A 19,053-nucleotide genomic window follows, 5' to 3' on the forward strand; every position below is an offset into this window, starting at 1 on the left:
AACGCCCAGCGAGATCCAATCCATTCATCTCGGGGTATAACCATGTCATCGCCCTATGGCTGACATTACCGTGTCTCCCCCATATCCAAGCAGTTCCACAATCACATTGCCCACCGTCGACACTGACCACAGCAAGATCAATCCAAGCCCAATCTTGCGATCCATCCTCCATCCGTTCAATGGCACCACGATGAGCAATCCCACTAACGTCACGAGCAGCGTGATTCCCGATATCATCAACGTCGTACTCACGTCGATTTCGTAGGGTTTGTATTTGATCGGTTTGTGAGGATGTTTGGCGTGCTTGTGAGAGGCGTGAGTGATGCTCATGTACATGCCTCCAATGCCGATCCCCAGCAAAATGTTCAGCATAGGTCCACCAAAGCACGCCGACAGGGCCATGACGGGGTATCCGAGTTTGGCCACCGTGATATCCGCCACCAGGTCACCGCACGAGTTGCCAACAGCAAAGATGGTCAAACCCAATATGGCGTCCGATATGCCCAGAATCACCCCAAAGGCTTTGAGGACGCCAACCACCTCATTGGCAATGGTGGAAATCCATCCTATGGCCACAGCAAACCCCAAGAAGCAGAGTAGTGGCCGATATTTTGGTTCGCGATCAGGCGTTGTGAGTGAAAGGAGGATAAGAAGCGCCACGAGCGAAAACACCAGTGATCCCAGTACCATGCGAACATAAAGTCTCATGCTCAGATCATCATCCATGTTTGCCCAGGCGATAGTCACGACAAAGAATGGTGCTGTGAACACTTGGAGGAACACCAACCATCTGTTCCAGTCCTTGGGTCCACCCAACTCGTCCACCTTTGGTTGAGGACTTTTGCCATGCTCCGACATTTGTCGGGAGATTCCCGTGCCGTGCGGATGAGGCGGTCCGTCAGATGATGGCGACACCGGATCTAGACCTGGCACGTCGTGTGTGGTTTCAAGGTAGCTTGCCGACCTGCGCCGGATGCCCTCCGCTGGGGTCAGGAGTTCGGGATCCGTGACCACCGGCTTTTCCTCCCTGGGCTCGACAACTGGAAGTGTAATGGCCAGCAGAAAGACGCTGGGTGCAGTCACCACCCCCAGTACCTTGTCCGTGTACGACTTCTCCCGCCACCCATAAATGGTAGGAAACAATGCCGCGCAGATAACCTGAGGAGCAGGAAGGTATCGGTACGGCCACCACGAGAATCTCCGCATCGGCGGTTCCTCCTCGTCCGGCAGAAGGCCCAGATGGTGAGTTGACTGGGGCGACATACTGGGTGCCGGTAGGTGAATACTTGGAGGCCGGGAGGACATCGGGGTCAGGAGCATTGGAGAATCCACGTATGGCGGAAAATCCTCGTGACGCAGAACTCCCTTGGAGTGGTCGGGATGTGGCGTATGCAGAATAGGCACTTGCAGTGTCGGTCCGGAGCCGGGCGACAGCAGCGGACTTCGATTGGGAGAATGATGTTCTTCCTGGTAGTCCGGTCGGTGGAAGGTCGTTGTCGGCGGTGCCAAGAGATTCGGCGATCTGGGACGCTCGGCGGAGAGGGAGCCTGTCTCTGGGACTTTAGCACCTGAAGTAGACACAATGAGTTTAGGTGAAGGGGGTCTTTGAGAAGATGGGTCGTTCAGTGTTCTGAGAATGTGGGCGCTCGGCCTCGTGTGGTTTGCAGCAGGAGCCTTTGAATCGGAATCACCGCTGGTGAGGACACTTTCTGAGCTTCTCTCAGAATGTCTGTCGCTAAGAAAATCCGTATCGATGTGCAGATGAGTGGCATCATTTGCAGACACGGCTCGTGCGCGACGTGGACTCTCGCCCTCCAAGTCCGTATAATGTGTGCTGACCAGATTGGGTTGAGAAGCGCCGGGTGGTGCACTGACGGGAATGGGAGAATGGGAGGCCGAGGCGTCGTCAGAATACCTCCGTAAGCCAATAGGTTGGGAATGGGTGGCTTTCTTCTCTAGCGAAGTCATAAGTGATCGAAATTCCAGCGCCCCTATCAAGCTCGGCCGGATCGGGGTCATTGTATTCCTTCGCTCGCCTCGTGCTGGTCGGCCCACCCTCATCCTGCTTTGCAATTCAGCCAGATATCGGTCTCGCGTTTCGTCGTCGTCGTCGAGATCGTCAACTTTCCAGGCTGGGGTTCCTGGTGTCCGCAAGGTTGGGATAGTCTCGCTGGACTGCTCACGCAAGAGGCCAGTTCGTTCCGTAGCAGGGCGTGCTTCTTCGTCCTCCTCGATTTCGGGCACCTCCAACTCCTGTGATTCCGGAATGTGGTGATGCAGTCTCGCCGCAGTCTCGGCAAGCTTCCTCTTCCGTCGTCGGGACAGCCACCAGTGCCAGCCGACCACAAAAAACACATAGAAAACGTAATATGCGATCATGGTGATGGACTCCCAGAATCGCAGACTCCCATCCGCGAGGAATACCAGACTGAAACTCGCCGAGACTGCGAAGAACCCAACGTCGCGAATAAAACTTCTCTTGGCGACTTGGAAAGGCGCAACCAAGGCCATGCTCCCCGCTACCACAGCAGTGATGAAGCTGGCCGCGCCCACCAACTCCCCCACAGCTAAGCTGCCACTGTTACTTCGCATGGCGGCGAAGGTGGAAAAGACGTCGGGGCTGCCATTTCCAAAGGCCAGAAAAGTGACACCCGTCAAACTCTCGCTCATCCCCAGTATGTTCGCAATCGTACTCAGGTTGATACAGAGGAAATCGGAGGCTGCGATGCCGATCGTGCTGAAGAGGAGACATACCCAAACGACGAGGAGCAGAAACGCGAACGGCTGAGCATCGGCGAGCGAGCAGTAGTAGAGCTGGAGGTAGGAGATGAGGCCGGCTTCTTCGTCGGGACAATTTTCCTTGACAAAAGTACATTGGTCTTTGGAAGTGTGGACAAGTCGACACTAGCAATTCGATCAAGAGTCAGTCAGGAAGCTCCATTGGGATAACTGAGAGCGCAGTCAATGCGGTGGTTACCTCGAGATCGCGTGGTGCGATAGAGCGAGTGTCGAACTTCTTCGTCCGAGAAAGGTGGCCATAATTCCGGTCTCGTATGAAGCTATAACAAGTAAAGAGAGTGATGACCAGGGCCGTCAGATAGAAGGCGCGACCTTGTTGGCGGACTGGGCGCAGTCGCCTGGGACGATTGGAGAGTGTCATGGCGGTCGTCGTGATTTCACTTCCTCCCTCATACTGCACACGGAGGTAGGCCGTGAAGAAGAGGGTGGTGCATGGAGATTGCTATACGGGATACACAGATGTGTGCCGGGTGATGGTGATGGCGATATCAAGGCAGAAAGGAAACGCTCGATATTCCATGCTTTCTTGTCTTGTCACTCCACTAAAAATCCCACTTTATTGCGGTAACAAGCAGACCTCGTCATGGTGCAGGTTGGGGGGTTCTGCACCGCCACAGATTAGCGGCGTGATGTAACATTTACCCGCCTATTTCGAGCCACCACACTTAAAAGAAGGGGAGGGATGCTTAGGGGTGCTCGGGACGTTCCTAGACTTGCTAGGCCCAATGCCTTCTACTCGCTCAAGGGCTCCAGGCGTGGCTAATAATCAGCGAGTCGCAATCACCAATAATGAATCAATACCGTCTTGAGCCGAGGTTCATCGCCCGGTAAGACGTCTCTTTTAGTTTTCTTCCCAGACAGATACCCTCATTACCGTGTCGCCATTATATTAAATCGCACCATGTAGTTCCGGCTGACGTCGAGTTGGAACATATTTCCCTCCTCTTCTTTACTACCTGAGCACGCCAGCCATGGCGCCCCCGACATTCGCAGATGTGCTCCCCATCAAGCAACTCTCGTCGCACCAATATACCCTCACTTTGGAGAACGAATGGTGCATAGGGACTGGTAGGTTGCACGATATCCTCGCCCGTATCTACACTCACTGATGACCACCTTCAGTCCCCAATGGCGGCTATACGACTTCGGCCTTTCTCATGGTTGCCCGCACCCACATGTCTCTGACCCATGGTTCTCGCTCCGAACCACACCCCGTCAATATGCACTTGGAGTTCCTGCGCCGCACCTCCGTGGGTCCGGCGGTCTTTACGGTGAAGGACGTCAAGCTGGGCTCGCGCATCAGCAACTTACACATTGTCCTGGCGCAAAAGCAGGAACACAACGGTCAATGGCAGGATCAGGTGCAGGGGTACATAACCATGAGCAATATTGCGACCGAACAAGGCCTGAGCTTCGACACGCAGTATCAGCTCTGGCCGCCCGCTCTACCTGCGAACCTCGCGCTCTTGGGCACCAAAGGCCGGGATGAAAACTATACGATCCGCGCAAACGACCCGTTTCCTGCCTTCCGCCGTGCCGGGCAGAACATTCAGATCTACCTGGTCCAGCCCCATCGCCGGCGACAACCAGGCCAGTCCGGTCAGCCTCGGGCCATCGTGGACCAGTGGGTGCGGTTCGCGCCCAAGACGCCTTCTCTCAATCCCAGTAAAAACATCACAGGTCGCTGGACCAATGACGCTCTGGGCTTCGTGGTCGACATGTTTCCACAGATTGTCGAGTCATACGTAAATCCTGTCGTCGAGGAGGCCGCAATCGGCCAACACAGCCAAGCCGAGCTCAAAGCCTTGCTGAAATCAGGCGAGCCGAGTGCCAAATTCTGGTACCCGACGCTCAGCTTGAATCTGGATGTGAAAAAGTTATTGCCAGAGGAAGGCGTCGAGTGGCTATTTGTGCGAGTCCTGGCCAAGACGATCAGGAACGGCCGGTTCGATTTGAACATTGAGGTTTGGGACGAAGCGGGAGAATTGGTGGCGAGCAGCACACACGCGAGTCTGATCGTGGATGCCAGCCGCAACACTACGAGGAAATCGAAGGAGCAGCCGAAGGACTCGAAGTTATAGGGCTGTGATAAGTTGTCGACGGGGTGTGGAGGCTCACTCACGACGGGAAGAAAACGGAAGAAACCAGATGAGACCAGACAATAGACATAGATGGAAGGAGGATCGGGCATATCAATACAGCCACTGTCACAGGGGTGATATGTAACCTATATACCAGACAGAAAAGAACCCCAGGGTACCCGCGAGTGTCGAGTATCTACATACAATACGAAGCATGTGTATGTGTATTATGTGGTGTAGATAAAATGGTTAGATTCTGAGGAGCGAGGGGTGGAGCGGAAAAAACTAATCTTGAGCTAAGCCAACCAGTGGGGAGGCGGGTTGGGTGCCAAGTTAACCGACATTCTATTCGTACACGGCATATGAGCACAAGACTCCCAGCAGAACTTCATCCACAGCACCCGACAAGCCATGTCTGAGAGGGAGAGATGGAGGGCGGAGTCAAGGGTGGGCACTATTCATCAAAAGGCCACAGTTCTTCAAAGACCCGGGCGTCTTTATCGTCAAGTTTGAGACTGTGCAGCAGTTCTTCTTTCACCTCTCTAAGCAGTCTCTTCGTTTCATCGTACTGTTGAGCCTGTACGGCGCCTTTGTCGGGCCACAGACGTCCGAGACGCCGTCTGATGCCGTCCATGGCGTAGATCCCAGCATCGGCAGCTTCTACATCCTCGTCGATCTGCTCGAGCTCGGATTCCGAGAAGCTGAGCGGGAAACGAGGCCCTCCCGCCTGTCGCACAGCAGGGAGGTCGCCCCACTCGGATTCCAGGGTGGTGAGAATAGCCAGTACGTGTGCCTCGCCAACTTCAAAGATGCGGCGAGAAAGTTTGAGGATGTCATATGCGGTAGAGGTCTGGAATTCTGATGCCAGTTTCAATGGCGTTTTCTTCTGGATCAGCCTGCGGTAAGCTACCAGGAGAGCCTGGCTGTAGGAAAGTTCGAGTGCGGCGTCTTTTTCGGCGGCGGATAAGTCGTCGAAGTTCTTGGGGAGCACTGGCTTGTCTAGGGATTCGATGCCTGGTCCGTCATAGTTAAGGAACCCAGGATCGATGGTATTCTGGAATAGAGGCGCGGCGAGAGTCGACTGCCAGTCGATGATGCCAGTGATTTTGGTGGGATTTGCCGGATCCACGAAGATGTTTTCGTCGTGAAGGTCGTTGTGCCATATGTGTGATGCACATATTGATGCTTCGGCAGGAATGAGGTATCTCACAACGCGGGCAGTCCGTTCCAAAACTGCCTGTTTATTTTCACGCGGTGGCTCGTACAGTGTCGGCCCGCAGAGCATCACCGATTGCTTGGGGAGGCGCGTTGCATTCTTCGTAGCGTTGATCTCGCGGTGGAGGATGGCTTGGTAGTAGTCCGAGATGGAAGTCCCTGTAAAGAATTAGACTGGGACACTCTAAACAGTAATTATCCGTCTTACAAGGACCTCGATCGCATTTCAACGAGGATCTGACTCCATCAACCCAGTCTCGACCGTTGGTTGGCCCTATCACGAATCGGTCGTCTCTGACCTCCTTTCCAGTGCTGTCGGTAAACAGAGGTGCTCTGGCTGCGCCGGCCTCAACGTCATCTGCATAATAGAGGCCACCAATATTTGTAAAACAGGCCGACAGCCACCTTTTCTGAAAGCGGAACAGTTGAATGACCACCAAGACCTTGTCCGTGGGTTTCATGTGGTCCCAGACCCGGGAGAGCTGCACCCCTGGCATCTTTTCCATGATGATGTATTCACTACCAACTGGATTGTCTGCCCTAGAGTTCCAAGCGTAGACATGTGGTGCTGGTGTTTCCAAGATGTTACGGACCTTCACAAGTGTCAGCCAAACCACAGAACTGTCACGGCGAGGGGTGATTGCACGTACAAAATCCAGGGTTGCAACTTCACTTGCAGTGGTGAAATGGGGCACACCGGCATTGGGATTTGGCACTTTGCCGATGACTTGTCTGCCGTCGTCCATGGTGAAGAGATAGGACTTGTTGTACAGGCCGTCGGGGCATTTTTCGACATTGATGCATTTATTGGCCGTTATGGCCTCAGTGGCAACTCGTGCGAGCTTGTTCATGTCGAAGCGTACTCTCCGTATTGACATGTTGTATTCTTCGTCACACACAAAACGGCCGCGCGAGAAGTTGAAGAAATCTTGGTTGGTATTCCAGTCTTTGATGCATCAGCTTCCTTTCTCCCGATGTGTGTTCATGCTTGTATTACCTTTGTCAGTGTCCACCATGGTGGAATGCTTGTTGCGAAACGGCAACAGCCGAGCCATGCGTGTACTTAGGCGTCGAGATAGCCCATGGCAAGAATAGGAGAACATATTCCACGGCGATGGTTTGGTGGTTGACAGCCTGACAACTGCCAGGCGAGGGTGGCTTTTGGCTACCGCAACTCGTTCACTCGAGAACCATAAGGGTAAACAATGTTGTCAAGTCCATTCGACGTGCGTTTTGGAGGTTGGAGAAGGGATACTAGGTAAAATCATCTTTGTGTAACTCCAAAGGACAGTGACACAGCGTCCGACCACGATCTCTCTCTGAACAACCCGATCGGGGAATAGCGTGATGCCGCCCTTGTCTACCGCCGGCTCGCGCCGAGCCGGCGGTAGCGATCACTCCTCGCCTTACCGGTCATGGCTGACCTCCTCGCTGATTTAATGAACTGCGTAGTGAGGCTGTACGAATAAGCGGGCATCTGAGGCTCGATGTTAGGTCGGCACTGGAATGCTGCCTGTGAAAAGATTAGCAGGGAAGGTTAGACGAGGTCTTAGTCCACACTTTAAGTTTACGCTTAATCACTTGCTGAACCTCATAAACTGAAACAGCCTTGCCGCCATAGTGTTTGAAGCAATACCGATTCTGCCAAAGAATGGCTCCCACGGCGTTGACACCTCCAGTCGATGTGGTCTCTGACGGATCAGCATGCGAACAGCTTGGGTGTACCCTTGCACGACTGGTGCTCGCAGCTCTGTCGTGGCTAGCCAAGGGTGCCGGCAAACTGTTGTCCTGGCTTTGGCACGCCTCAGGTGCAGCGTATCTATTTGACTTCATCCTGGAGGCTCTGAAAATCGTGGCCATTAGTGTTGCCGCTGTGCTCATAGTCCCTTGGACCCTCTTGATCGCCATCAGGATCATTCTCTGGGTCGCCAAAGAATGCAGAAAACGAATACGAAGGCCTCTTTGGTCCAAGCCCACGCCGCGACGAGGGTTTGAGGAACCACGACATTTTCATCCATTCCCAGCGGCGTCCTCTAGCTCGAGGGGTTCCGCAAGCTCTAGGACACCGCTCTACTCGAATTACGGCACTTGCGCCGACTCCGCCGGTCGGGCTCCTCCACCACGGGCTCCTCCACCACAGCCTACCAACATCGACCAGCAATTCGTGCCTCCCGCGAAAAAGTCCTCTGTGACCTTTCAGAAGTGGTATCGTCACACTCAAACGTGTCTATCAGATAAACCGAACCTACAAGAATTCCCTTTCCCGCCCATTGCTTCATGTACCGAATGCAAAGACAAAGCAGTTCAAGGCCAGCCTTGTCACCACGCCATTGCTGAATTTTTTCAACAGTCACCCGAATACTCTCGCCAATGGCTGAGACGGGAAAGAAAGCGCTGGCATCCCGACAAATTTAGTCAATGCTCCGATACTATACGCGGGTCGGCGGAGGACGTGTTCAAGATTGTACAAGAACTATACCAGCTCGATCCTCCAATCTAATATAAGCCCTGAGAGAGATGGGGCGGGTTGGGGTTGGGACCTCCTCCATCTCTCTTCGAAAAGTCAATATTTGAGTTTGACAAGATATCAAGTTGGAGGGCTCAAGTTCATGCCGCTGTTCAATGATCAACCTTGGAAATCGGATCGTGATTGATGCCGCAACTCTGGTATGAGCTGTACACAACCCGCCAAAATGTCATGGGGTTCCTGGAAACATTCTCAGGACAGAGACCCTCTTTCCACCGTGGGTAGCGGCGTGGAAGTCCAGAGCATGGGATTTCCTGCCATGTTGGGATCATCCCAATCGAGATTTTCCAATGGTGGCAGAAACGGGTCGAGAAAGTTTTCTGATGCCAACATGCCGGACATGAATTGCTGGAGCATGCCGGAATGATCGGGGGGCGCAGCATCGGCCATGGAACTCGCATCTTGCTCATAGGAGAGTGGGAGAGACATGGCCGTGTTGTTGTCACCAGCATGGGTGGTGGTGGTGGTGACGTCTGTGGTGCTGTCTGTCAGTTCAGCAGCTTGTAGAGTCATGTTCTCCGGACGAAGCTGGGTGGTGGCTGCCCATAGTCCCTGATTGTGGCCCTCGGAGGACAAGGAAGTGTTGCTGCTGTCTCCAACCTCCAGCCAGTGCAAGAGGCTGCTGAATAATCGATACATCCAGTCCACAAATGGCCAATAGTCACGGAACTCTGCGAGACCCAATAGGCACAGCTTGGATTTGTGTTGCAGGACTCGCCTCCGTGCGCCCTGGCTTTGCTCCATGGAAACGATATGGATGGTGAACGAGGCGAAAATGACCGCGATTCTGTGTCCAGTAGAGAGAGAACATCATTGTTAGGTCTTTGTGCCAAATACTAACAACAATAGTAACAGCGACATGACAGCTCCAGCTTACAAATGTACTTGTGCCCGCGGCAGGAGACCCTCACTGAGGAGTTCTTCGACAATGCGAGTCACGGCATTAGCAGACGCCAGGGCCCTCGAGTTGGTTTCGTTCTTGTGTTTCGAGTCCAAGAACCCTTTTCGATGCAGTACGATCCGGCAAAAGCTGACCAATTTTTTTTCCCGTCAGCAACATCTTCCAACTTCTGTTCAAAGAACATTTGCAAAAAGAGGGTAAGATGACGATGACGATGACATACTGCAGGCCCAGCATCAGCATTGCTGCAAACAGCATGGCTTGTGGGCTACGCTCTTCCCCTTCGCGGTATCGTAACTGCTCGGGCAGCTGCTTTTCCCAAGCTGAAAGAGCGTCGTCGATGGCTCCTTTGGCGTCAGTGGGAGAAGGAGGGTCTCTGGGTATTTGACCGGATCGGACGGCTCGAATCGCTCGGCCGACTTTGCATATCACATCAGCTTTTGATTTTCTCTCTCTCTCTCTCCCATGAGACTTTGGGGAGGGGAGTCGTACTCAAAGTCGCCAGTTTCGTCATTTCAATACAATGCATAGCTCCCAGGGGTGGCATTCCGTTCTCATCGCATTCAAAATCAGTCAGGCACAGGGGCTCAACGTCGCAATCGTCGTCGTGGATGATCATGGGCCGGCCTACTGACGCAGCATCGAAATGGTCGCGTACCTAAAGTACATGACTTAGTCGAATTTCTCTGCGTATGTGTGGAGATAGAGTTTCCGCGATCGAAGATACGACTTACGTATAAAGTCCACCAAATGCGTTTCCAGAGCTTTCTGTCCTTTATGGAAAGATGAGAGTCCTTTGTCCTGAAGGGTAGAAAAATGACAGTCAGTCAATATTTCGGTTTTCTTTCACGGTGATGTGTATGACCATACGACCGATGCATGCCCGTCACTTGGGCCAGATGGATAGACGCCGCCAACCAGTGGCTAAAGTCCTTTTTGTCCATGGGACTCCCCCACCAGAAACACATGAGGAAGAGGACCTGGACGATGGTGACGCGATTCTGTTCGTGGTCCGCGTCGTACAGCGCCCTCACCCGCTTGTACAGGGTCGATTGGGCGGCGCGGCGACTCGGCCAGAATTGTATGATGATGCTCTCGTCGCAGCACGTGGTGCCGGCGAACAATAACGCTTGGACGAGGATGATGGGTGCTTGGCCCCTGTCAAAGTCGTCGAGAAACTGTTCTTTGTCGAGGATGGGCTGCAAGGGATACGACCAGGTGAAATACGCGTCGAGGAGTTTCCGTTGGATGTCGGGAGGTGGCAGGGAAAAGGCCCCTTTCTTCTGTAGCAGCTTGATTTCCTCCTGCTGCACGTCGATGTCATCCTGTGGGATATCCTGCGGCTGGTCCCTGACCGTTGGCGGCACAGCATAATGGATGTTGTTACTGTCCACCAATGATCGGGCGCTCAGGAGCTGTGGGCTTGCGGGATAACGAGATTTGGATTTGCTGCTCCGAGCTCTTCGGAGGCTATCAGACCAGATCGATTCGTCTCCAAAATACAGGACTCGGTCGGTCGTTTTGGTCGGCTGGTCAAGTTCATCCTTGTCCTGCTGCGTATCCATCAATCGTACGAGGATCATCTCCGACCCTTCCTGCGGCGGGCACGGCGGGGTACTCTTGGAGCGAGGCGAATACGACACGTCTTGGCCACCTGCCGATAAATGGAGAGCAGCGCCGCTCTGCGTGCTCTGGTGATGATGGTAGTGCTCTGATGGCTGTGTGTGCGGCAGACGGGCTCGGACTCTTTCACGCTGCGGTGTCGGCTGAGACGGAGGGAATAACTCTGGATACATTGTAATTGCAAGTGTTTCGAGATCGCACTCTTTATTGGCATCCAAACAAGCCTGACATTGGTATTGACGGGCATTTCCTGCCCGGTCGGATGTCCCTGTTGTCTCTGGCATCTTGCATCGTATGTGGCGAGAATTGCAGTATTTGCACGCCAACTTGCGCTTTCGCCGGCGGTACGCACGACTCGAGCTTTGCTCCATTTGTTTGAAGTAGATGGTTATTCAGAGCAGGGGACGGATGGGCTTCTTTTTTCAGACCCTGGTAAACTTGTCAAAATATGTCAGGTGAGATTTTAAAGTGATACTTGTTGAGGGAGAGAAAGGCCGTGTGGGTGTTGGCCACTGGTTTTTACTAATGTCGGGGAACCCCACACTCACTTCTCATCTAATGGGGCATGAAGAGACGCAGATCTGGGGAGACAGAGATCTTGGGGCTTGGAGGATGATTGTGATTGAGCACCTTTCCAGACTGTCTTACAGCTTGCAGCATACTCGGTACCTACTTAGAACTATAACAACTGCTGCTTGATACTTGGCCACTGCATGCGTAGACGTCTCCGGGGGGTCCCGATTGTTCTATTCGGTTGGAAACAATCGCGGAGATTAATTCAGTCAGTCGCAAGCCTCTGTGAGTACTTCTGTTTCATATCCAGATTCGAAATATTGATCAATTCCACCTTTGTAGTGGTTTTGTCTATTCGTGGGTCATTCTATCGAGGGTGGTGGCGAGAGCACTCATCCCGCTCGTCCCTTGCTTTACTTCCAAGGTACACGACAACGCTCTCAGCTGAAGGACGTAGACATGATCATCCTTCCGAACCAGCCAGCTTGCCTCGGCCGAAGGTGGTGGATCAAAATGTATCCACAACCATGACCCTCTGTCACATTTCGGCGAAATGACTGAGCCAACATATTTCGGCGAAATGTGGCTGGTTACGAGTCTAGGATCCAAGTCATTCGTTGGCTCGAGACCCCCCAAACACTGACTTGGCTCTTGTATTCTTGCACCCTCCTTCTTGACAGTCCAAAATCATGTGTTGCACGCTCTGACCCAAGCACCATCCACAGGCAACTCGACGCCGCTCACATAACTTGCTCGCTCACTTGCCAGCCACACTGCCGCTTCGGCCACTTCTTCAGCAGTACCCATTCGTCTGAACGGGATCAGGCTGACCAGCTTGTTGTAGTCTGCGCCCGCTTCTTTGGCCTTTTCCACCAATGGCGTGTTGATAAAGCCCGGACAGATGGCGTTGACTCGGATCCCGTCGGTCGCGTACGCCACCGCATCCGTCCTCGTCAGTCCCAACACTCCGGATTTCGAGGCGGGATAAGCCCCGGCCGTTGCGTGCGCGGTGAGGCCGAAAATACTGCTGATGTTGACAATGGCCCCTCGCTGCGTCGCTATTCCGGCGGCATGATGGCGGCGAGGTTGAAGCGTTGGCTCTTGCTTCAGGAACTGGCGGATCTGCGCCCGTTCGCAGAGCCACAAGCCTCTGAGGTTGATGTTGACGACTCGATCGAATGCCTCCGTCTCCAGTTCGTGCGTCCGTAGTCTGGGCCGACTCGTCACGCCGGCGCTGTTGATGCAATAGTGAATCGCGCCAAATCGAGCCACGCCCGCCGCGACCATCTGGTCGACGTCGACCTCTTTGCTCATGTCACCGACGAATAGAACTGTCTCCACCGAAGGTTCGATGCTCTTGAGCTCGTCTGCGACTTCCTGCAGGCCACCTCCAGGCAAGTCCGACAGCACGAGCCTCGTGCATCCTTCCTCGACCAGGATTTTGGCACATGCTCGCCCGATTCCAGACGCTGCTCCCGTGACCAGGCCGACCCTTATGTCGTGGTTAGCAGAGCAGCACCTTGTCTTGTGGGAGAATAGTTTTCTTACCCTGTCATCAAAAGAGGTGCCATTGTGAACCCAGACAAGTGGTTGGAACAGAGGTTGTTATCGCTGTAGTCTTTTCTGTTGCAAACTGTAGCCGCGTCCGGCACCCACCACAAGCAGCCTTTGTGAAAATTTGTTGAAACACAGAGGTCCACGTCTTATTACCTACCAGTGGTAGTTGTAAGATGGTAGATACGATCTTGGGTCTCGGTCCATTTCTTCGGCGAACTTTGAGCCAACCGTGTCGAAATCGCAATTGGCGTTTTGCGGAGGAGAAATCTCAATCTCCCACTGGTTAGCTAGAGTTATTGACTGTCGAAAGATCGTGGGGTACATGAGGGTGCAGCCGGGACATGTAGATGGCCTACTCAACGATGGTTGTTTCGCCGAAGCTTCCAAACCATGTGTGAGCCTAGACAGGGTCTGACCATCAGGCTCATCTTCCCTTTTCCAGGCTCTCGGCTTCAGGACGTGTCTGAGACTCGACCCTCATCGGAGCCGATGAGCGAGAAGCCACATTAAGGGATGAGGACCTGGTGTCGACCATCTTGGAAACGTGCCGGAACAAAGAAGTCGATCCATTTACGCCTCGTCCAAGATAAAGACACACACTCTCTGTCTCCTCAAATACAACACGACGCTGCCTAGTCGTCGGCTATATCGCTGAATACCATGGGGGGACGTTTCAACGAGGCTGTGATATTCATCACGGGCGGTACCTCTGGACTGGGAGCACAGACCTGCGAGCGGTTCTTGGACGAAGGCGCCACTGTCTTTGTTACGGATCTGAAGGTAATTCTTCCCGTGGTATTGTCAAGACATCAGACATGTCCTCTGGGAGTCTGTTGGCCACCATACTACTATCCCACCGCAAACTGCTGACCAAGATCAACCATGAAGGAACGGGATGCAATGCAGCGATTTGGTCCTAAGGCTCACTTCCACCCATGCGATGTCTCTGGTAAAGATTTGTCTCGACGTCCCTGACACAATTTGTCCACCCTTATACGGATCGTACGACGACACTGACATCGAGAACACATTCCAGACTCAACGTCCTGTTTCGCTGCAGTCGATGCTTGCATTGCGAAATTCAAGAAAATCGACGTCCTGTTCCACAACGCCGCAATGCTGAGCCCGATCGTCCCTGTAGTCGAACACGACGTCGACGTCTTCAACAAAGTCATCATGACCAACCTCTGTGGCGCGTTCTACCTCGCCAAAGCCGTCATTCCGCACATGAAAAAGGCGGGAAAGGGAGTGATTGTGAACACTGCCAGTGTCTCTGGCATTGGTGGAGATTACGGCCTTTCTTCCTACAATGCCGCCAAGGGAGGGTTGGTCAATCTTACGCGGACCATCGCCATGGACCACGCGAGGGACGGAATCCGGGCGGTCACAGTCTGTCCCGGGTTTATGGAAACTCCAATGACGGAGGCCACTCTGAAGAATGAACGACTGAGGGAAGAGTTGTTCGAGAGCATCCCCATGAACCGTGGAGGACATCCGAACGAGGTGGCTCAGCTGGTTCTTTTCCTGGCTTCAGACGAAGCATCTTACATTACTGGTCATCGTGAGACTCCCCAATCCCAAGAGTGTCTGGTCATCGGGCGGATCACTGACTAAACACAGCCTTTATCGTCGACGGTGGATGGATTGCTCGGAACCCAAGTCCAAATTGGCCAAAGTACATTGGCGAAGCATGAAGAGGTCCTCACACCGATTGACAGAGAGGTCTCGTCAGGATCTCAAACCATGAGGTCACATATGAGAACAATAACAAAAGCGGAGGACGATGTACGAAGGATGATGAGGCTGCGAGAAGAAAGCGTCGAAGTAAAATCCTAATGAGGAACATGCTATAGGTATTCCTTGTGCCCGACTGCGTGCTGCACCTGAAGGCTCAACAATGCCATGTCTGAAGTCTTGTCTCGATGCTTTGAACACTGATTGAATTCATGAAAGCAAGTAGAGATTAGCAATCACTTGAGTCCCAGAATATCACGTCTTGAGCACCAGTCGGGAGCATCTCCTGAATAGGAACAGACTCTGTCAAATTCGCCGAATAGCAAAAGATTATTCTCAGCAAAATGTACGCCACCGTCAAATTCGGGATTGACTAATGATCGTCTGGCGGACCGTTTTCCAGTCTTGGTTCTGGTCCTTCGAGTACCGGTCTATTTCAAAGGGTATGTAGAATCACGAACTGATCTCCTGCTCGACAACTATCAAAAATCATGGTTCACTCGACCAGCAAGACGTACCAAGTCCGCTCAGAAGGCATATTTCGCGGATTGCCTGTCATTGATCCTGCCCAGAGAAATCTTCGAGCTATCGTTGTCGGCGCCAGCGGTCAATCTGGCCAACCCGTGGTGGATGTGCTCAGCTCCAGTCCGGACCGGTGGGAGAAGATATATGCCCTGTCAAGGAGACCGCCGGCCACAGAGGCGAAGAACGTCGAGCACGTAGCGGTGGACTTGCTCTGGGAGCCTGGTCAAATTGCGAGTGCCTTGCGGAAACACAAAGTCCAGGCGTAAGGCCACCCCCTGCACTCTCCCAGTTCCTTCTGTTTGTTCTCAAGGGGGAATGGAATTGACTTTGCGACTTCCTACCCAGTGATTACATCTTCTACTTCGGCTATGTCCAGGTTGCAAGACAAGGCTCCGACTCAGAGGTGTTTGGGGATGCAAATCACTTGGCTGAAACGAATGGTGAGAGACTTTTCACCCAGCGCACACGCAGATGAGTTCGTTGTGACAGTTCTACCCATGCAGGGCGGCTCTTTGAGAACTTTCTTTCCGCCTTGGACCAAGCAGATGTTCAGCCCCGGCGAATCTTGCTTCAAACTGGAGGAAAGAACTACGGCGTCCACCAAGGCCACGTCAACGTCCCTCTGACCGAAGGAGCTCCTCGCGTCGAGTTGGAGCCCAACTTCTATTACACCCAAGAAGATTTGTTGGTCAAGTATGCCAAAACTCACCCGGGGGTCAGCTACAACGTGACAATGCCGCAGTGGATTCTGGCCGCCGTCGCCGGTACAGACATGACCATCTTCTATCCGCTTGCAGTCTATGCCGCCGTTCAACGAAAGCTGAACCAGCCCCTGAGGTATCCCGGGGATTTTGTATCTTGGGATAACAATCATCCCATATCCTCAGGTTTCATTCTGGGTACATTTTACGAGTGGTTAGTCTTGAACCAAGGCACGGCAGGGGAGTCTTTCAACATCACCGATGGCTCCGAGTTCACTTTCTCAAAGTTGTGGCCAATTCTGGCATCCTGGTTTGGCTTAGAGTGGCTTGCACCTCAGGAGAACGCCAGTTACCACGAGGTAGAGCTGCCATTTGTCCCGAGAGGGTATGTTTGGAGCCGCCCCTGGTGTTTCTGTCAGAGAGAAGAATCACTTGCTGATGCGCTGTGTTTTAGATACGGCCCAAAGGGAAAACTCCGGTCAACTTTCAGCTTCATCGAGTGGGCAAAGGAGCCCGCAACTCGGCGAGCCTGGGCTGAGCTGAAGCAAGAATACGGGCTCAATACCGAGCCTTTGCAAGATCCCGACAAGACTTTTGCTTTTCTACAGTTTGCGCTCGAGCTGACATGGTCCTGGCAAACGAGGTGAGAATTTCCTCGGATGGAAACCCAAGGGGGCCAATACTAATAGTGGTTTTCTAGCATGGACAAAGCCCGCAAGTTTGGTTGGCATGGTACTGTGGATTCTATCGAATCTATCCATGCGGTATTCAAAAAGTTTACCGAGATGAAAATGCTTCCACCGTTCTGAAGTCCGAAATCATGCCTCAAAAACAAGACGAAGCGTTAACCGTGTGTGTGTGACCAACGGAGACAACAATGCACCAAGCTGGACAGTTAGTGGCATAACCGGGGAAGGATGTCCGAAACATAACAATGGGGAATATTGATTCATGCCTTCCTTGTAAACTTTCCCTTCTCCCACCGGCCCAAGTTGCAGGAGCCTCTCTCGCGTAAGTTGTGGACTCCTGGTCTGCGATTAGACCTAGCTAGAAGAATACGAAGAGATTTACCCGTTACTTTTAAGGCCCCTTTCTTCGCTCTAGGTATTACCCGGTCGTCCATCTCCTCCAACCGTCTTTCTACGGGCAAAGCCATTGCTGATAAAGTCCAATCGATTTCGCCGGGAAACGTTCGCCGAAGCTCGGGGAACATGAGCACTCTGGTACTTTAAGAACTTCGGCACCATGGTGTGTACTTGCTCTAACAGCCGGGCTCAGGCTCTGTGGGGGACTATTAGCACAGGTATAGGCCGAAGCTGGTCGATGTTGTAGCTTAGAATATAAGAGAACTTCTGGGACAGATATTATAATCTACTCGTAAAGCCACGCATGTTTTGAATCGCAGTTTTGCAACGAACGGGAGAACTAGAAACCACAGGATTAACAGAACTCAGACCATCATGACACGTGTGCTTCTAACGGGTGGCTCTGGCTTCATCGCGGCGCATGTATTGGACCATCTCATCCAGCGAGGCTACAGCGTGGTGACGACGGTGCGCTCTCCCGCCAAAGCCGACAAGATCAGAGCTGCATATCCAACCGTCGGGACAGATCGACTGGACTTTGCAATTGTCGAAGACATTGCTCAAGACGACGCGTTCGACGCCGCCCTCACCTCGTCTACTCCGCCCTTCGAAGCCGTCATCCACACGGCCAGCCCGTTCCATTTCAACGTCACGGACGTGCAACGAGATCTCCTCGACCCCGCGATCAAAGGCACGACGGGTCTGTTGAGGTCGATCGTCAAACACGCCCCCACGGTCAAACAAGTCGTCATTACGTCGTCGTTCGCCTCGATCGTGAACCCCTTCAAGGGATCCTGGCCCGAGCACATGTACACGGAACAGGACTGGAACCCCGTCACTCTGGAGCAGGCGTCGGAAAGCATCGCCAACGGCTACCGGGCAAGCAAGACGTTTGCCGAGAGAGCAGCGTGGGAGTTCTTGCAGCAACAACAGTCGCGAGGACCGCCGCCTTTCTCACTGACCACCCTCTGTCCACCGATGGTGTTGGGCCCCGTGATCTCCCACCTCGACAGCCTGGACCGCCTCAACACCAGCAATCAGATCATCGGGGACCTGATTCGGGGGAAACACAAGGACAAGATCCCCGACAACGCCACTTTCACGTGGGTCGACGTGCGGGACCTCGCGCTCTGCCACGTCCTGGCCCTGGAGAAGCCCGGCGCCGCGAACCAGCGCTTCCTCGTCGCCGCCGGCTACTTTTCCAACAGGGAGCTCGTGGAGATCATCCGCACGAAACACGAACGACTGCGCGACCGGCTGCCCGCGGAGGACAGTCCCGGCGGTGGCTATCCCGAGGGAGGGCTGTACAAGGTCGACAGCAGCAAGGTCACAAAGACGCTGGGCATTACGTGGAGGGAGTTGGCCGACACGGTCACGGACACGGTGGATTCGCTGGAAAAGTTTCTGTCATGAGCTGAGACTCGGAATTAGGTCTACCAATTTAAACCGCCCCTAAAAAAATAAAAAGCACGCGGTATATCATGTTACGTCTCTAACGCGCATCTATACACAATAAGCAAGATGAACCATGACGAACTATTCCAATGCCAACGACTAATTGCCATGTTTGGAGACTTGCATGTTAATTGCCAATTATGTGTCCAGGGAACTCTCATGTGGTTCTGACTCTAGAGGTACTGAAAGAGTTCATTTCTGCACCTATCGGCCGTGACTTTTAGTGACAAACGGTCTGGGAAAGACCTGAGTAGCTCGGTTGGCCCTACCGAAGCTGTGGAAGAAATAAATCCATCTATAAAAGCCCTTCGATTACTCGATGTTCAGCGCTTTGCTC

At 53.2% G+C, this 19,053-nt stretch overlaps 10 protein-coding genes across 10 annotated transcripts; 5 read left to right on the plus strand and 5 right to left on the minus strand.

Moving 5' to 3' along the window:
• Positions 1–45: 45 nt before the first annotated feature.
• On the minus strand, positions 46–3,160 carry AYO20_09555 (hypothetical protein; the record flags this gene model as incomplete). The annotated part of the gene is made up of 2 exons (XM_022647824.1): positions 46–2,904; positions 2,978–3,160. 2 exons carry the CDS (start codon positions 3,158–3,160, stop codon positions 46–48), a joined length of 3,042 nt encoding a protein of 1,013 aa, XP_022496170.1.
• A 610-nt stretch (positions 3,161–3,770) lies between these two features.
• AYO20_09556 (hypothetical protein) lies at positions 3,771–4,880 on the plus strand (the record flags this gene model as incomplete). Its single annotated transcript, XM_022647825.1, has 2 exons — positions 3,771–3,867; positions 3,922–4,880. The coding sequence occupies 2 exons, from the start codon at positions 3,771–3,773 to the stop codon at positions 4,878–4,880; spliced, it is 1,056 nt and encodes a 351-aa protein (XP_022496171.1).
• A 454-nt stretch (positions 4,881–5,334) lies between these two features.
• On the minus strand, positions 5,335–6,973 carry AYO20_09557 (hypothetical protein; the record flags this gene model as incomplete). The annotated part of the gene is made up of 3 exons (XM_022647826.1): positions 5,335–6,254; positions 6,304–6,688; positions 6,746–6,973. 3 exons carry the CDS (start codon positions 6,971–6,973, stop codon positions 5,335–5,337), a joined length of 1,533 nt encoding a protein of 510 aa, XP_022496172.1.
• A 773-nt stretch (positions 6,974–7,746) lies between these two features.
• Positions 7,747–8,595, plus strand: AYO20_09558 (hypothetical protein; the record flags this gene model as incomplete). The annotated part of the gene is made up of 1 exon (XM_022647827.1): positions 7,747–8,595. The coding sequence occupies one exon, from the start codon at positions 7,747–7,749 to the stop codon at positions 8,593–8,595; it is 849 nt and encodes a 282-aa protein (XP_022496173.1).
• Positions 8,596–8,814: 219 nt separating this feature from the next.
• On the minus strand, positions 8,815–10,142 carry AYO20_09559 (hypothetical protein; the record flags this gene model as incomplete). Its single annotated transcript, XM_022647828.1, has 4 exons — positions 8,815–9,409; positions 9,500–9,652; positions 9,747–9,942; positions 10,016–10,142. The coding sequence occupies 4 exons, from the start codon at positions 10,140–10,142 to the stop codon at positions 8,815–8,817; spliced, it is 1,071 nt and encodes a 356-aa protein (XP_022496174.1).
• Positions 10,143–10,350: 208 nt separating this feature from the next.
• Positions 10,351–11,430, minus strand: AYO20_09560 (hypothetical protein; the record flags this gene model as incomplete). The annotated part of the gene is made up of 1 exon (XM_022647829.1): positions 10,351–11,430. One exon carries the CDS (start codon positions 11,428–11,430, stop codon positions 10,351–10,353), a length of 1,080 nt encoding a protein of 359 aa, XP_022496175.1.
• Positions 11,431–12,346: 916 nt separating this feature from the next.
• AYO20_09561 (hypothetical protein) lies at positions 12,347–13,230 on the minus strand (the record flags this gene model as incomplete). The annotated part of the gene is made up of 2 exons (XM_022647830.1): positions 12,347–13,151; positions 13,208–13,230. The coding sequence occupies 2 exons, from the start codon at positions 13,228–13,230 to the stop codon at positions 12,347–12,349; spliced, it is 828 nt and encodes a 275-aa protein (XP_022496176.1).
• An 868-nt stretch (positions 13,231–14,098) lies between these two features.
• On the plus strand, positions 14,099–14,830 carry AYO20_09562 (hypothetical protein; the record flags this gene model as incomplete). The annotated part of the gene is made up of 2 exons (XM_022647831.1): positions 14,099–14,165; positions 14,277–14,830. The coding sequence occupies 2 exons, from the start codon at positions 14,099–14,101 to the stop codon at positions 14,828–14,830; spliced, it is 621 nt and encodes a 206-aa protein (XP_022496177.1).
• Positions 14,831–15,441: 611 nt separating this feature from the next.
• Positions 15,442–16,985, plus strand: AYO20_09563 (hypothetical protein; the record flags this gene model as incomplete). Its single annotated transcript, XM_022647832.1, has 5 exons — positions 15,442–15,737; positions 15,821–15,915; positions 15,979–16,561; positions 16,631–16,819; positions 16,877–16,985. 5 exons carry the CDS (start codon positions 15,442–15,444, stop codon positions 16,983–16,985), a joined length of 1,272 nt encoding a protein of 423 aa, XP_022496178.1.
• Positions 16,986–17,636: 651 nt separating this feature from the next.
• AYO20_09564 (hypothetical protein) lies at positions 17,637–18,674 on the plus strand (the record flags this gene model as incomplete). Its single annotated transcript, XM_022647833.1, has 1 exon — positions 17,637–18,674. One exon carries the CDS (start codon positions 17,637–17,639, stop codon positions 18,672–18,674), a length of 1,038 nt encoding a protein of 345 aa, XP_022496179.1.
• Between the last annotated feature and the right edge of the window lie 379 nt (positions 18,675–19,053).

The sequence above is a fragment of the Fonsecaea nubica genome, assembly GCF_001646965.1.
Source record: "Fonsecaea nubica strain CBS 269.64 chromosome Unknown Scaff90, whole genome shotgun sequence".
Lineage (NCBI taxonomy): Eukaryota > Fungi > Ascomycota > Eurotiomycetes > Chaetothyriales > Herpotrichiellaceae > Fonsecaea > Fonsecaea nubica.